Below are 17,329 nucleotides of genomic sequence, written 5' to 3' on the forward strand. Positions count from 1 at the left end.
GCCGGTTATGGAACTTCGGAGCGAGGTGAGTCTCCTTTCTAACCTTGTAAGAGGGAATTGTCCCCTTAGGTGAGTTAATTAACTATTTGCTCCTATTTGTGGGGGCTAAATACGCACGAGGTGACGAGAGTCCGTGCGTAGATACTGATACGTGTAAGTCCGGGTAGTCTAGGATCCAAAAGCATGTTATACTTGGAATATCTGTGATCTTATTGACAGTTGAATTTCTTAAATCCTATCGAATTGGTAAATGAATTTCTAAGTGGATTAAACTTTATTTTTCTTAAATCATTAAAAGAGGATTGGCTTTTATTTGGATAAATGTTCCTCGATAAACTCTTAATTTGTTGTTTGAGCATGTATTTCTATGTGTACCTACGTCGCATGTATGGTACGCGAGCAGGGTGATTGTTTATTTATATTTGACCGCGTCGCATGTGTGATTCGCGAGTGGAGTAATAGATGCATTTATGGTTCATGCCGCTCGACCCTCGGCAGTGCACATTTTACATTTATGTTGGATCGGGTCGTACGACCTCGGCATGAGTTGCGCATGTGTGAATTGCTTGTCTTGAGGTTTATTGATATTGCTATCTGCTCTCCCTGACATAAGATAATTGTTAATTAATGGATTATGAATCCGGAGAATTTTAATAAAAAGGGACTTTTATCTGTTTGGTAATTCATTAAATCTACTGTTGTCCTTAATAAGACCGTGAGTCATCGCTTTAATAATATCATTATTGGACCACTAGTAAGTGTCGAAGTCGACCTCTCGTCTCAACTTCTTCGAGATTAGACGGGATACTTACTGAGTACACGTTGTTTTCGTACTCATGCTACACCGGCTGTGCATTTTTGTTGCACATGCAAATGTACTTCTAGTGGCCTACTGGGCGTAGCAGCACGGATGATACGGGGACTAGGTGAGCTGCACTACTCGAGGCAACTCGCAGCTAGTATAGTCTCTTTCAGTGTATTGTATTTACTTTCTGTCCAATTTGTGTTCCGGACGGATGTGGTATTGTATTGTTTCTTAGAAATAGCTCATGCACTTGTGACACCGGGTTCTGGGGATGTCTATGGATGTATTTAGAATTTTAAAGGTTGTTAAATGTTTCATTTCTTATTCAGTGGAATTTACTATGTATAGTTTAAACGTATAAAAGAAGAGATTTCAGAAATATTTAAAACAAGAATTTAATTAAGTATTTACGGTTGGCTTGCATGACAGTGGTGTCCGGCGCCATCACGACCCTTAGTGGATTTTGGGTCGTGACAACATGGTATCAGAGCACTAGGTTCCCTTAGGTCTCACGAGTCATGAGCAAGTCTAGTAGAGTCTCGCGGATTGGTACGGAGATGTCTATACTTATCTTCGGGAGGCTACGGGGCTGTTAGGAATACTTCCCTTCTTGTTTCCACATCGTGTGATTTGATTTCCTTGAGGCTTATGCCCTTGTTTCCTTCCTACTCAATCTTACGCGACGCGAACCGCTGGTTATAAATCGAGAATTGAAGGATTGTAATGGTACTACGAATGTGGTGCAGGGTGTTTCTCCCTATGGGGTTGTTTGAGCTATTGTCGTCGCCTTGTGGAAGGATATTCTGTCGTTTCAGCTCAGTAGCGGTACTCCTGAGAGCTCTGAGGCTAGGCACAAGTTGCCATGATGCTTATGAACGATTGTTCTGCAATATTGATACGATGGTAGGGTGTTTGCCTACGTGTCGGGGCAGTGAATGACTTGAAGGGAGGTTTACTCAGTGCGTGATCTAGAGATTCGGTATTTTATTCCCGGCAGGGGAAAGGCAATCGGGCTGAGAATGTTCCGGTTTGGGTTGATGGAGTAACGAGACTTGGTAATTGCGAGCGTGGTGGAGTCTTCTTCTATGATAAAGTGTCGTTGTCCTTATTGAATGTACTAAGTTCGCCGGTGTTATGATCGTCTACAATTCGCCTTTGGAGCAGGATATTGCAAGTTAGTAATGAAGAAGCGACGGTCAGAGATTGCGGGGTGCGGTGGTTCAGGATTGAGTCGGTGTTTCTGATGTCGACGCCTCGAGAAAGATGATCCCCGGAAAGGTTTGAAGTTAGTAACGATTTGTGGGTTCAAGTGCTACGAAGATAGATCTTATTAAGGCAACAACTGAGCAGCAGAGGATGAGGAAGGACATGTGGGAAGTGTCAAGCGATGGTTAAAAATTTCTAGAAGGCCAGGTATAAGAAGCAAAGATCGAGTAGCTGACTAAAGGGGTGAGTTTTGCCAAGGTGGGAGAGTGGCGGAGTTGCATATGGGTCTGGTGATAAGATGACTACGCACCTTAAGGAGAGTTTGGAGTGAATTGGGATTTTTAGTGATTGGTGGCTAGGGCCTACGGATTAATTTGAAGTGCGGACTATTATGCGGTAAGAGGTTGGATATAACGGAAAGGAGCTGCTTGGAACGAGGAAGGATACTACCTAACTTTGAATTGGTAAGAGGTTGCCGCATATTTAATTGGTGTCCACGAGGAATGAATGGACTGGTTCCGCAAAGAGATCGGTCGTGCGAATGTGGTTGATGATTCAGAGTATAAAAAGGGGCTTTACAGAAAGATTCCAAAAAATTTTGCGGCCGATTGCGCATGGTTATGCCAATGAGAGATAAGGAATCCTGGTGAATTTCAGAGTTGCGTAATAGTGTCTTCAAGCTAAGTGGGAGAGTCCCACCGCCTTTGATTGGGTTGTATGGTGATCTTCTTGTGAGGTTTCGGTTATCGACGTATTGGTAAGTTATTTTAGCTATGGGAGAATAGCATAAGTGATAATTTGAGAAAAGAAATTGTTAAGGGTGTGCCACGGTTGACCTTATTGGCTCATGTCCAAGCTTTGGGAGGATTCTGGATTTATGCTTCGTACAGAGGTGACTTACAAGGAAAGTGATCCAATCGAGTGCTTCATTGAGATTGGTGTTCCTGTGCAAGCGGGGCCTGGGAGTTGATTATATTCGGGACCAAGCCAGAGTGGGTGACTCTCAACAACGGTCCTAGTGAATTCAAAGGGGTAAAGCATGGTGCCCAATGATTTCGAGCCTATAGGTGCGGTTAAGAATCAAGCTTTTGTAGCAGCTTATGAGAAGAGGCCCAGAACGTTCTATGATGTTTTGACTTGCAGTGTAGCATTTGGGGAGGAAAATGAGAAAAGACTTTGGATCCGTAGTGGAATTATCAGAATGGGCATACCAGTTGAGGATGCGAATGTGCGCACAAGGGAGGTATGAAATGGTTTGTGGGATTTGAGACAGCATGGTCTCGTGATTCACGGTCACTCGGTATGAGTGCGGATGGAGTGTGCTACGTGTTGAATGGAGTTATTATTTCTAAGTCAATCAAGGATAAATTAGAAGGAGATATACTGGTTAGCCATAGTTGAATTAGCATATTGGTGGTAGTAATTAGTTTCTTCAACAAATTATGCAAGTGATTTATGGCGATACGTGCGAGGCCTGTCGGCCGCTGTAATTGATGTTATTCAGAAGTATTCTACTGTTATGGCTTGTCATGTGTAGGCGGATCCCAGAAGGGCTATGGTGGCTTAAGACCACTACTTAGAGATTTGGCGTATTCTACGGTTATGAGAATTCACCTGTGTGTTGCTATGGTCCTTCTGAAGTGAGTCAAACGAAAAGTTTTTATATGATGAAGTGTTAATCTATTAGTGGTTCTAGAGCTATGATGAAAATCGTGTTCTATCGTATATTGGTGTTGGGTGTAGTGAGTGGTATGGAATTCGAAGTAAGGATCAAGTTGCAGTTCAGTGTTAACAAGGATGTCACGAGCTCGGATGAGCAGGAAAGTAGTTTCGAGGTTTAAAGTAAGTTGGTATTGCCTTCAGCGTCACCTGAGATCGGTGTTTTGACTTTGCATCCTGGTTAAGGATTCTTGATCGCTTTCCGCGTTAGTGCGGCCGGTGGTTTGGATGTACAGACCTGTTATCTATTACGGGAGGTTGTGGGAGCGTGCCCCACGGGAATGTTGTATAAGTGTGGCATGTAGTCACTTGATTGGTTGGAGAATTAAACCAGGTATGAAGATTGTGGTGATATCGTTGATTTGGGAATTGATGCCTGGAGGGCACTCGATTTATTAAGTTGTGGACTGTGGAGGATTACTCCGGTTATGATGGTTGTTATTATGCGTTATGAAAGAAAGGAGAGTTATTATGGACCTTTGAAAGGTTATTAGCCTAGTTCAGTGCGATCAGAATCAGCTTGAGGTCTGTGGATGGATTCAAATGTGAATATGGGCTCTAAATCAGGTCGAACGTGTTCATTTCAGTAATGCGCTCCTTATGGAGGAGTAGCCAGGGTGTTATTTCGTTTTCAGATATTTCATGTAATGATACATTGTGCAGTGTGAGTTGTGAGACGGCTTGGGAAATTGCTTATGTGTTGAGGTTCCGCGTAGAGATGATGTTATATGAGCAAAATGGCTCTTGAGATTCAGATTGTATATCGCACCTCAGTTGTGCTTGAGTTTGTAGCTTATGGCACTATATGTCTCCCCAGGGATGGTATTATGCACTTAGCGTGCTTGTGGCCGACATTCGGTATTTTGTTGTAATGAGCAATCTAGCTCGGTGTGTATCTCCTTGTGTGAACTATATAGGTGGATCGGGTGGCACGCCGCCATGGGTATGTTATTTGAATCGGGTTGCGTGCCACAATAATGTGATCCTGAGTGCAGATTCCTATATCTGTTTTTATGTGTTTTATTTCCTATTTTTCTGAGGAAAGCTCATATTAGTTGTGTACTCGCGTCGCATGTAAGATTCGCGAGCGGGGTGTCTGTTTAGTTACGTTGACCGCGTCGCATGTACGATTCGCGAGCGGGGTAATTGGATTTCCTTTTCAGAGTACATTTTCCTTTTGTATCGCGTTCAAATTGGTAGCCTATCGGCACATTGTGGCATCATATAAGACTTTGATCATGCCCGGGGTGGCTTATTGCCTGAGCAGTTCGTACTGGGTGAGACGGGATCATTGGATTTAGGATCATTGCAATCTGATTATATGAAGTATATTAAGAAGCAAAGACCATTATTTGGTTCAGAATGAGTTGATGGTTCCTGTCAGGAGTATAGACCCAATGAATTGTTGATTCGATAGTGGTTATGAATTTCTACACATCTCTTCCGTCGTGGCGGTATTGTAAAAATTATATCAAGACCTATGTAGGTCGTGAGGTGCAATGAGAGCATCAGATTCGTGGAATTTCGATTAATTTGATCAGAGAATGTTATTGTGGCCCTGTGAGTAAAGTGGTCCAAGTACTGAATTCAGCTAAGGTATGCAGTCATGTTTTGGTGTTGCGTGTAGTTATTGATACGGTGAGCGTATGTTGGAACAGGCCTGGCAGAGAATTCCAGATGTTCGAATTGGGCTCTAAGGCTTATTTGCTTAAGTGGAAAAGGATATCTTCAAATTGATCGGGCTAGGGTGCCCAGCTGAGTCGTAGTAGCACGGGTAGGTGCTCGAGGTGTTAAAATGTGATTTCGGACAACCCCCAGCACAGTTCTTAGCACGTTCGAGGACGAACGTATTTTTAAGTGGGAGAGAATGAAACGACCCGACCGGTCGTTTTGATCTCTAGCGTCGCGTTCAGCAGTTTGAAGCCATGATCAGCTTCATTTCAGGTATTATAACTTGCACCTGTGGTCGGAATTGGACTTTGGGAAGTTCAAAGTTGATTTGGAAAGAAAATCCTCATTTCAGAATCTTAATGTTGAAAGAATTAGCTAAGATCGTATTATTGAGTAAATGACCTCGGAATCAGGATTCGAAGGTTCCAGCAGGTTCGTATGATGATTTTGGAGCCGGGCGTATGTTCGGGTCGGGTTTTGGATGACCCGGGAGCGTTTTGGCGCATTAGCATTTTGGAAAAAATTTCATAAGTTGGGTTGAAGAGAATTTTAGTGTTATCGATGTCCGTTTGGGATTCCGAGTCTGGGAGTAGCTCCGTATGGTGATTCTGGAGTTGGAAGCGCGATCGGAAGTGAATTCGGAGGTCCGAGGGTCAGTTTGGAGTCATTTGGCTAAAGATAGAAATTTGAAGGTTTCTGAGAAGTTTGACCGGAAGTGGACTTTTGATATCGGGGTCGGAATCTGATTCCGAAAGTTAGAGTAGGTCCGTAATGTCGAATATGACTTGTCTGCAAAATATGAAGTCAATCGGACGTGATTTGATAGGTTTAAACATCGAAAGTAGAAGTTTGAGATTCTAAAGTTCATAAAGCTTGGATTGGAGGTCGATTCATGATTTTAGCGTTGTTCGATATGATTTGAGGCCTCGAGCAAGTCCGTAATGTGTTTTGGGACTGGTTGGTATGATTGGCTGGGGTCCCGAGGGTCTCGGGTGGATTCCGGGTGGTTAACGGATCGAAATTGGGATTTTGGAGATAGCTGAAGGGGTGTGGTTGCTGGTATAACCGCTTCTGCGGAGGATTCACCGCAGAAGCGGCCCCGCAGACACACGGAATTGAGCCGCAGAAGCGGTTAGACGTAAAGAGAGCTGGGACCGCAGATGCGGTCGTTTTGCCGCAGATGCGGGACCACATCTGCGGTAGAGAGGTCGCAGAAGCAGAAATGAAGGGCTGGTGAGATAACCGCAGAAATGGTAGGAGTGCCGCACCTGCGGAACCGCAGAAGCGGTCAAGAGACCGCAAGTGCGGAAGTGCTGGAGGCAGAATGGTTCTTTTAAAATCGGGGGTTTGGTCATTTTCCCCCATATTTCATTGGGTGTGGACGATTTTAGAGAGCTTCAAGTGGGATTTTTCATCATCAACGGCGAGGTAAGCTAATCCCACCTATCTTAAGTTAAATACGTCGATCATGTATGGATTTTTAGCATGTAAATTGGTAGAAATTTGGGGGTTTGAGGGAAAACCTAGAAATTTGATATTCTTGGAATTTGACCACGATTTTGGGTATGGAATTAAGAGAAAACCGTATATTTGAGTTCGTGAGTTCATGGGTAAAATTTATCTCCGAAAAAATTTTGGAATCCGGGCACGTGGGCCCGAGGGTGTTTTTGTCAACTTTTCGTCGGGGTTAGGAATTGTTATAAATTGGATTTGTAATGATTAATTGAGCATATATTAATGGATTTTCGTAATTATTGGCTAGCTTTGGAGAATTTAGCATCGATTCGAGTCTTTAGAAGGGCATGGAACGCCGGTTATGGATCTTCGGAGCGAGGTGAGTCCCCTTTCTAACCTTGTAAGAGGGAATTGTCCCCATAGGTGAGTTAATTGATTATGCGCTCCTATTTGTGGGGGGCTACGTACGCACGAGGTGATGAGAATCCGTGCGTAGCTACTAATATGTGTAAGTCCGGGTAGTCTAGGACCCAAAAGCATGTTATACTTTGAATATCTGTGATCTTGTTGACAGTTGAATTTCTTAAATCTTATGGAATTGGTAAATGAAATTTCTAAGTGGATTAAACTTCATTTTTCTTAAATTACTAAAAGAGGATTGGCTTTTATTTGGATAAATATTCCCCGATAAACTCTTAATTTGCTGTTTGAGCATGTATTTCTATGTGTACCTGCGTCGCATGTATGGTACACGAGCAGGGTGATTGTTTATTTATATTTGACCGCGTCGCATGTGTGATTCGCGAGCAGGGTAATAGATGCATCTATGGTTTGTGCCGCTCGACCCTCGGCAGTGCACATTTTACATTTATGTTGGATCGGGTTGTACGACCTTGGCATGAGTTGCGCATGTTTGAATTGCTTGTCTTGAGGTTTATTGATATTGCTATCTGCTATCCCTGACATAAGATAATTGTTAATTGATGGATTATGAATCTAGAGAATTTTAATAAAAAGGAACTTTTATCTGTTTGGTAATTCATTGAATCTACTGTTGTCCTTAATAAGACCGTGAGTCATCTCTTTAATAATATCATTATTGGACCACTAGTAAGTGTCGAAGTCGACCTCTCGTCTCTACTTCTTCAAGATTAGACGGGATACTTACTGAGTACACGTTGTTTTCATACGCATGCTACACTTGTTGTGCATTTTTGTTGCACAGGCACATGTACTTCTAGTGGCCTACTGGGCGTAGCAGCACGGATGATACGGGGACAAGGTGAGCTGCACTACTCGAGGCGACCCGCAGCTAGTATAGTCTCTTTCAGTGTATTGTATTTACTTTCTGTCCAATTTGTATTCCGGACGGATGTGGTATTGTATTGTTTCTTAGAAATAGCTCATGCACTTGAGACACCAGGTTCTGGGGATGTCTATGGGTGTATTTAGAATTTTAAAGGTTGTTAAATGTTTCATTTCTTATTCAGTGGAATTTACCTTGTATAGTTTAAACGTATAAAGAAGAGATTTCAGAAATATTTAAAACGAGAATTTAATTAAGTATTTACGGTTGGCTTGCCTGACAGTGGTGTCCGGCACCATCACGTTCCTTAGTGGATTTTGGGTCGTGACAGCTTCGCAATGCAATTGGGAGCCGTGAGAATTTAATTTTTTTATCAAACAGGTATCAAGCTATTGCATATGCCATCGCAAAGGTATATCCTGAAAGCCACCATGGGATTTGTATCTATCATTTGGATTAGAACCTAAAGCGAAGGAAAGTGAAAAGTGAGGTCATAAAACTTTTTCAAACTGCTGCAAGAGTATACAAGCGCAAAGAATTTGATCTTTACATGTCAGATATAGCAAAAGTATATAAGAAGATTTATGACTACTTGATGGAAGAACCATAAGAAAGATGGGCACGTTCTTGTAGTCCACGAGGAAGATATGATATGCTCACAACGAACATAGTTGAGTCAATGAATTATGTCCTATTAGAAGCAAGGGAGCTGCCTATCTTAAGAATGATGGATTTCATTCAAGTGAAGCTACAACGTTGGTTTTATGAAAGAAGAAATGAAGCAGAAGGAACTTTTATGATGTTTCTTGTTGGGTAGAGGAGGAATTGAAGAAAATAGATTTAGCATTTACTTTGAATGTAAGTATTATGTTCTATGTTTAGGTTACTATTTTAATATAATTTAATATAATGTACTAACTTGTAATTTTTCAACTTTGAAGGTCTTCCTTGTTGATTCATGGCATTCTAGAGTTAAAGAAGAAGGAATAACTTTCTTGGTGGACTTAAACAAAAGAACATGTGATTTTTTACAGTTTCAATTTGATGAATTACCATGCATACATGCAATTGCAGCTATCGAGAAGAGAAACATCAAGAAGTCCAACTTTTGGTCGCACTGGTACTTAAAGGAATCTTGGCTGAAAACATATGAAAAACAAATACATCCTGTAGAGCATACTGATTCTTGGATTGTACCAGAGAGTGTTAAGTCACAAATTGTTAAACCTCCAGATTTAAAAGTGCCACCAAGTAGAAGGCAGAAGAAAAGGCATATTCCAGCTACCGAGTCATCAAAAATAACATTCAAATGTGGTCGTTGCAGAAGAATTGGTCATAATAGAACAACTTGTATATATTCTCCGGCAGTCCATCCATTTTCAAGAAAGCATAGAGAATAGTAGATATATCCACTTATGTTTATCTACTATTTTAAGTTTTTGCTATAAATTGGATTCATTCAGATTATTCTTGTTTGAGCAGATGTCTGAATTTTCAAAATTTCTTTCTGCTTACGTTCTTTTTGTTTCTTTTGAGTTCAAAGTTCAAAAGTTAAGGACAAATAGTCCTTAAGTTTGACTTACAGGTTCAAAAGTTAAGGACAGGCAGTCCTTAAGTTTGACTTACATGTTCAAAAGTTAAGGGCAGGCAGTCCTTAACTTTGAGTTCAAAGTTCAAAATTTAAGGACTGTCTGACTTTAACTTTGACTTACAAGTTCAAAAGTTAAAGACAAACAGTCCTTATCATTGAGTTCAAAGTTCAAAAGTTAAGGATAGACGGTCCTTAACTTTGACTTACAGGTTCAAAAGTTAAGGACAGGCAGTCCTTATTTTGACTTACATGTTCAAAAGTTAAGGACAGGCAGTCCTTAAGTTTGACTTACAGGTTCAAAAGTTAAGGACAGACAGTCCTTAACTTTGACTTACATGTTCAAAAGTTAAGGACAGGCAGTCCTTAACTTTGAGTTCAAAGTTCAAAAGTTAAGGACTGTCAGTCCTTAACTTTGAGTTTCAAGTTCAAAAGTTAAGGACAGTCAGTCCTTAACTTTAACTTACAAGTTGAGAAGTTAAGGACACTTGGTCCTTAACTTACAGTTCCAAGTACAAAAAATAAGGACACTTGGTCCTGAAGTTTGAGTTCCAAGTTCAAAAGTTAAGGATTCAATTTCAAAAGTTGAGGACACATATTCCTGAACTTAAACTTTCAACTTCAAAAGTTAAGGACACTTGGTCTTGAAGTTTGAGTTTCAAGTTAAAAAGTTAAGGACACTTGGTCCTGAAGTTTCAGTTTCAAGTTCAAAAGTTAAGGACACTTGGTCCTTAACTTTGAATTTGAAGTTCAATTACACTTGGTCCTGAACTAATACTTACAAGCTCAATGGACAAATCAATACTTGACAGAAACAAAGAAATTAATAACATGATGCCTTTATATTACTTCTGAAATTGTAACTTTGCATAGTTGTGACAAAAAATTATGCTATGCAAACAAAATATAAGTGCCTTTTGAGGAATTTACAAGATATTTCAGAATTCATATGGATTCTTTACAGCAACTTTATACAAAAAGTCAACCACAGCTAACTTTCTTTACAACTAAACTACAGCTCCTTCGGACAGCAAGTTTCATTTTCACTATCATAGTTGTCGCCAACATTTTCTGGTGGTGTATCATAATCAGAATTTCTTTTTGTCACGACCCGGATTTCCCACCCTCGGGAGTCGTGATGGCGCCTACTAATAGGAGCTAGGCAAGACAATTATCAATTACCTCCTTTAACGAAACACGACAATATTAGAAATAATGAAACATTTAATAATAAAACGAAAGTCTCAAATATAGTTAACTGAAAGAAATGCGGAAATTTAACTAATCCTCTACCCAAGACTGGTGTCACAATACTCACGAACTTCTACAGAATACTAAATACAAGGTTTGAATGAAACATAAGACTGTCTGTTTCGGTACAATGATAACAAACTGAGTAAAATAGAAAGGGACTCCGGGCCTGCGGACGCCAGCAAGCTACCTCGGAAATCTCCGGACTGAAGGCTCGCTCCCAGAATGCTACTGCTACTCAAATGTTGCTCCAACACCTGGATCTGTGCAAAAAGATGCACAGAGTGTAGCATCAGCACAACCGACCCCATGTGCTGGTAAGTGCCTGGCCTAACCCCGGCGAAGTAGTGACGAGGCTAGACCAGACTACCAGATAAACCTGTGCAGATATATATACAAGTACAACAAAATAATAGCGGAGAGTAAACAATTAAAACTGGGAGGGGAACATGCTTATGGGCTAGCAGATAAAATGGAATATCAGGAATAACAAAAGAAACTACATCTGATTTCTTCTAACACAGAATAAGGGGAAACAAACCACTTTCACTTGTTTCAATTTCCTCTTGTTGCAGGCGTGCAACTCGATCCCATTTTTCATAATATCACGTGGTAGGCGTACCACTCGATCCCATTTCATAATATCACGTGGTAGGCGTACCACTCGCTCCCATTTCATAATATCACGTGGTAGGCGTACCACTCGCTCCCATTTCATAATATCACATGGTAGGCGTACCACTCGCTCCCATTTCATAGTATCACGTGGTCAGCGTGTCACACGATCCCATTTCATAATATCTCGTGGTCGGCGTGCCACACGATATCATTTCTTTCAATACAATACACAAAATAATCCCGACAAGGGAGAAAGATGTTATAATAAACTATCCCGGCAAGGGAGATCCAGCTATAACCAAACTTACTCAATTTCTACTTAACACAATTAAATCAATACTCAGTCTCATCAATTACTGGCTCAGTGTTAAAGATTTCCAACCAAGTCTTCATAAACAACAATTAAGAATTCGATAATATAGCAATTCAGGACTCACGGTCATGCTCGACACCAGTGTATAGATACTCGTCACCATGCCTATACACCGTACTCGACAAATAGCAATTAGCAAATAAGACTCTACTCGTATTCCCTCAAGCCAAAGTTAGACCAAACACGTACCTCAACTTCCACGGCTAAATCAATCCACAACGACCGCTTTCCCTCTCGAATTCGGCTCCAGCTCAATCAAATCTATGAAATAACGACTTTACAACATTAATATAAGCTAAACAAATCAAACCCAATGCCTAAATATAGTTTTCTAAGCCTTCTTCCCAAAATTCCAAAAAAATTGACCCTGGGCCCGCTTGGTCAAAACACGAGGTTCGGACCAAATTCATATTACCCATTCCCCCACGAGCCCGGATATACAATTTGTTTTCAAATTCGACCCCAAAACGAGGTCTAAATCAAAGAAAATTGAAAAGCCCTAACTCTACCCATTTTCCCCAATTTCAACCCTAGATTACATGATTTGAGCTTAGGAATTTGATAAATGATGATGGAAAATGAAGGAGACAAGTTAAACAATACTTACCCAAGAAGCTTTGATGAAGAAATGCCCTAACAATTGCCTAGAAGCTTTGGAGAAGAAAGGGTTCGTGTATTTTTTGAATAAAACCCGACAATGTTCTGTTTTTATGACTTAAAAATCGTTGGGTGAAATTACCCTACGCGTTCGCGACAGTAGGGTCGCGTTCGCGAAGGGCAGAAATTGACAACCATCGCGTTCGCGAGTGGAGAAGTGAGAACGCGAAGAGGAAAAATTCTGGGGTCCAAAGTTTGGCCTACGCGAACGCATGAGGCCTTACGCGAACGCGCTGAAGGGGGACCATAGACTTACGCGAACGCGAGTACAGTTACGCGAACATGAAGGAGGAGAATCTAAGGCATCGCGAACACGAGAGAGAGAGCGCGAATGCAAAGAAGGAAATGCCTGGGCACCTATTGCAGAATTTCTGCAACTTTTTCTAAGTTCTAAAACTTCCCGGAACACCTCTGAAACACTCCCGAGCCTCCTAACCAAACACACACACTAACTCGACAACATCCTACGAACTTCAGCGTGCGATCAAATCGCCAAAATAACATCAAAAACGAGGAATCAAACCTCAAAATTATCACTTTTTCATCAAACTTCATAAACTTTCATTTTTTGATATTTAGGTCCGAAACACGTCAAATGACGTCCGATTTCAACCAAATTTCACAGAAAGCGCTTAAACCACATATAAGACCTGTACCGGGCGCCAGAACCAAAATACGGGCCCGATACCAACATGTTCTAATCAATTTCCTTTTCCAATTTCCATATTAATTTCTGAAAAACAATTTCACAGAAAAATTCATTTCTCGGGCTCTCAACCTCGGAATTTGACTCCGGGCATATGCCCGAGTCTCTTATTTTTCTACGGACCCTCCGGGACCATCCAATCACGGGTCTGGGTCCGTTTACCCATAATGTTGACCAAAGTCAACTTTATTCATATTAATATCAAAATTCATCAATTTTTACACAGAATTTCTATTTAAGCTTTCCGGCTACGCGCCTGGACTGCGCATGCAAATCGAGGCAAGCCTAAATGAGGATTTCAAGGCCTCGGAGGCATAGAATGAGTGAGAAACTAGGTGATGACCCTTTGGGTTGTCACATTCTCCACCTCTAAAACAACCGTTCGTCCTCGAACGGACAAAAGAAAGAAGTACCTGAGTCGGGAAATAGATGAGGATAACGGCTCCGCATATCAGACTCGGACTCCCAGGTCGATGCCTCAGGAGGCTGACCTCTCCACTGAACTCGTACTGAAAGAAAACTCTTCGATCTCAACTGTCGAACCTGCCGGTCTAGAATAGCCACCGACTCCTCCTCATAAGACAGATTCTTGTCCAACTGGACAGTGCTGAAATCTAACAGGTGGGCTGGATCGCCGTGATACCTCCAAAGCATGGACACGTGAAAAACTGGATGCACGGCTAACAAGCTAGGCGGCAAGGCAAGCCTATAAGCCACCTCTCCCACACGGTCGAGAATCTCAAATGGACCAATGAACCTAGGGTTAAGCTTGCCCTTCTTCCCAAATCTCATCGCGCCCTTCATAGGCGACACTCGAAGCAATACCCGCTCAACAACCATGAAAGTTACATCCCGTACCTTACGATCTGCATAACTCTTTTGCCGCGACTAAGCCGAACGAAGCCTGTCCTAAATGGTCTTGACCTTGTCCAAGGCCTCCTGAACTAAATCTGTACCCAATAACCGAGCCTCTCCCGGCTCATACCATCCAACTGGAGACCGACATCGCCTACCATACAACGCCTCATACGGAGCCATATGAATGCTGGACCGGTAGCTGTTGTTGTAGGCGAACTCTGCTAAAGGCAAAAACTGATCCCACGAACCTCCAAAGTCGATAACACAAGCTCGGAGCATATCCTCCAAAATCTGAATAGTCCGATCGGACTGACCGTCTGTCTGAGGATGGAACGCTGCGCTCAACTCAACCCGTGTGCCTAACTCTCGCTGAAATGCACCCCAGAAACGCGAGGTAAACTGCGTACCCCGGTCCGAAATGATAAATACCAGTACACCATGAAGGCGAACAATCTCCCGGATATATATCTCAGCTAACCTCTCGGATCAATAGGAGACTGCCACAGGAATGAAATGTGCTGACTTGGTCAGCATATCAACAATAACCCATATCGCATCGAACTTCTTCCGAGTCAACGGAAGTCCGGTAACGAAATCCATGGTAATACTCTCCCACTTCCACTCGGGAAGCTCAATCCTCTGAAACAAACCACCAGGCCTCTGATGCTCATACTTAACCTGCTGACAGTTCAAACATCGAGCTACATATGCAACAATATCATTCTTCATCCTACGCCACCAATAATGCTGCCTCAGATCCTGATACATCTTCGCGGCGCCCGGGTGAATAGAATACCGAGAACTATGGGCCTCCGCTAAGATCAACTCTCGAATCCCATCGACATTGGGCACACAAACTCGCCCCTGCAATTTCAAAACACCATCGCTATCTAAAGTCACCTTCGTGGCACCTCCACGTTGTACCGTGTCTCTCAGGACACACATATGGGGGTCATCAAACTGCCGATCACGGATACGCTCCAATAATGAGGAACGAGCGACCGTGCAAGCTAACCCTCTACTAGGCTCAGAAATATCCAACCTCACAAATCGATTGGCCAAGGCCTGAATATCCAAAGCAAGCGGTCTCTGGCTGACCGGAATATAAGCCAGACTACCCATGCTGGCGGACTTCCTACTCAATGCATCGGCCACCACATTGGCCTTCCCCGGGTGGTACAAGATAGCAACATCATAATCTTTCAGCAACTCCAACCACCTCCTCTGCCTCAAATTCAACTCCTTTTGCTTGAACAAGACTGAAGACTCTTGTGATCAGTGTACACCTCACACGTCAAGCCATAAAGATAATGCCCCCAAATCTTCAAAGCATGAACAATGACTGCCAACTCTATATCATGAACCGGATAATTCTTCTCGTGGATCTTCAACTGCCTCGAAGCATAGGCAATGACACTGCCATCCTACATCAATACCGCACCAAGCCCAATACGGGAAGCATCATACTAGGCTGTATAAGGCCCTGAACCTGTGGACAAAACCAATACCGGTGCCGTAGTTAGAGCTGTCTTGAGCTTCTGAAAGCTCGCCTCACACTCATCCGACCATCTGAACTGGGCACCCTTCTGGGTCAACCTGGTCATCAGGGCTGCGATAGATGAAAACCCCTCCACGAACCGACGGTAGTAGCCTGCTAACCCCAAGAAACTCCGAATTTCTGAAGCTGATGCTGGTCGAGGCCAGTTCTTGACTGCCTCAATCTTCTTCGGGTCCACCTGAATACCCTCTGCTGATACGACGTGACCTAGAAATGCAACCGAACTCAACCAGAACTCACTCTTCGAAAACTTAGCGTATAGCTGACTATCCTTCAGAGTCTGAAGAACCACTCTGAGATGCTGCTCGTGCTCCTCCTGGCTGCGGGAGTATACCAGAATATCATCAATAAAGACTATTACGAACAAGTCCAAATAAGGCCTGAACACTCGGTTCATCAACTCCATAAATGTTGCTGGGGCATTGGTCAACCCAAATGACATGATCAGGAACTCATAATGCCCATACCGAGTGCGGAATGCTGTCTTAGGGACATCAGACGCCCTAATCCTCAGCTGATGGTAACCAGATCTCAAGTCTATCTTTGAAAACACCTTTGCACCCTGAAACTGGTCGAACAAATCGTCAATCCTCGGCAGTGGATACTTGTTCTTAATCGTTACCTTGTTCAACTACCAGTAATCTATGCACGTCTTCATCGATCCGTCCTTCTCCTTGACAAATAACACTGGCGCGCCCCAAGGCGAAACGCTGGGTCTAATGAAACCCTTCTCAAGCAAATCCTGCAACTGATCCTTTAGCTCTTTCAACTCTGGCGGGGCCATGCGATACGGCGGAATGGAAATGGGCTGAGTGCCCGGAGCCAGATCAATACAAAAATCAACATCCCTGTCGGGCGGCATACCCGGCAGGTCTGAAGGGAAAACCTCGGGGAACTCCCGAACAATAGGAACAGAATCAATAGAAGGGACCTCTGCGCTGGAATCGCGAACATACGCCAGATAAGCTAGACACCCCCTTCTCGACCATGCGTCGAGCCTTAACATATGAAATAACACTGCGGGTGGTATGACCTGGGGTCCCTCTCCACTCCAAACAGGGCAAATCTGGTAAAGCCAAGGTCACGGTCTTGGCGTGACAATCCAAGATAGCATGATACGGGGACAACCAATCCATCCCTAATATAACGTCGAAATCCACCATGTCCAAGAGCAATAAATCAACACGGGTCTCAAGACCCTCAAACACTACCACACAGGAACGATGCACTCGGTCGACCACTATAGAATCACCCACCGGTGTAGATACATGAACAGGAATACTCAAAGAATCACTAGGCATGACCAAGTACGGTACAAAAAATAGGACAACACGTACGAATACGTAGACCCAAGGTCAAATAGCACTGATGCATCTCTAATACGAATCAGAGTGGTACCTGTAATATCTGCATCTGAAGACTCAGCCTCGGGCCTGGCTGCTGGCTGGCCTCTACCTCTGGCGACCTGAACTCCACCTCTATGACCTCTACCTCCACCTCTAACACCTCTGCCACCGCCTCTAACTAGCTGGGAAGCTGAGTAACCTCTGGTGCCCAA

At 42.9% G+C, this 17,329-nt stretch overlaps 1 protein-coding gene across 1 annotated transcript; it reads left to right on the forward strand.

Annotated features, from left to right (window-relative positions):
* Positions 6,652 to 9,562, forward strand: LOC109217099. The gene is made up of 3 exons (XM_019381333.1): positions 6,652 to 6,728; positions 8,544 to 8,574; positions 9,104 to 9,562. The coding sequence occupies exons 1-3, from the start codon at positions 6,652 to 6,654 to the stop codon at positions 9,560 to 9,562; spliced, it is 567 nt and encodes a 188-aa protein (XP_019236878.1).

The sequence above is a fragment of the Nicotiana attenuata genome, chromosome 2, assembly GCF_001879085.1.
Source record: "Nicotiana attenuata strain UT chromosome 2, NIATTr2, whole genome shotgun sequence".
NCBI classification, from domain to species: Eukaryota; Viridiplantae; Streptophyta; class Magnoliopsida; order Solanales; family Solanaceae; genus Nicotiana; species Nicotiana attenuata.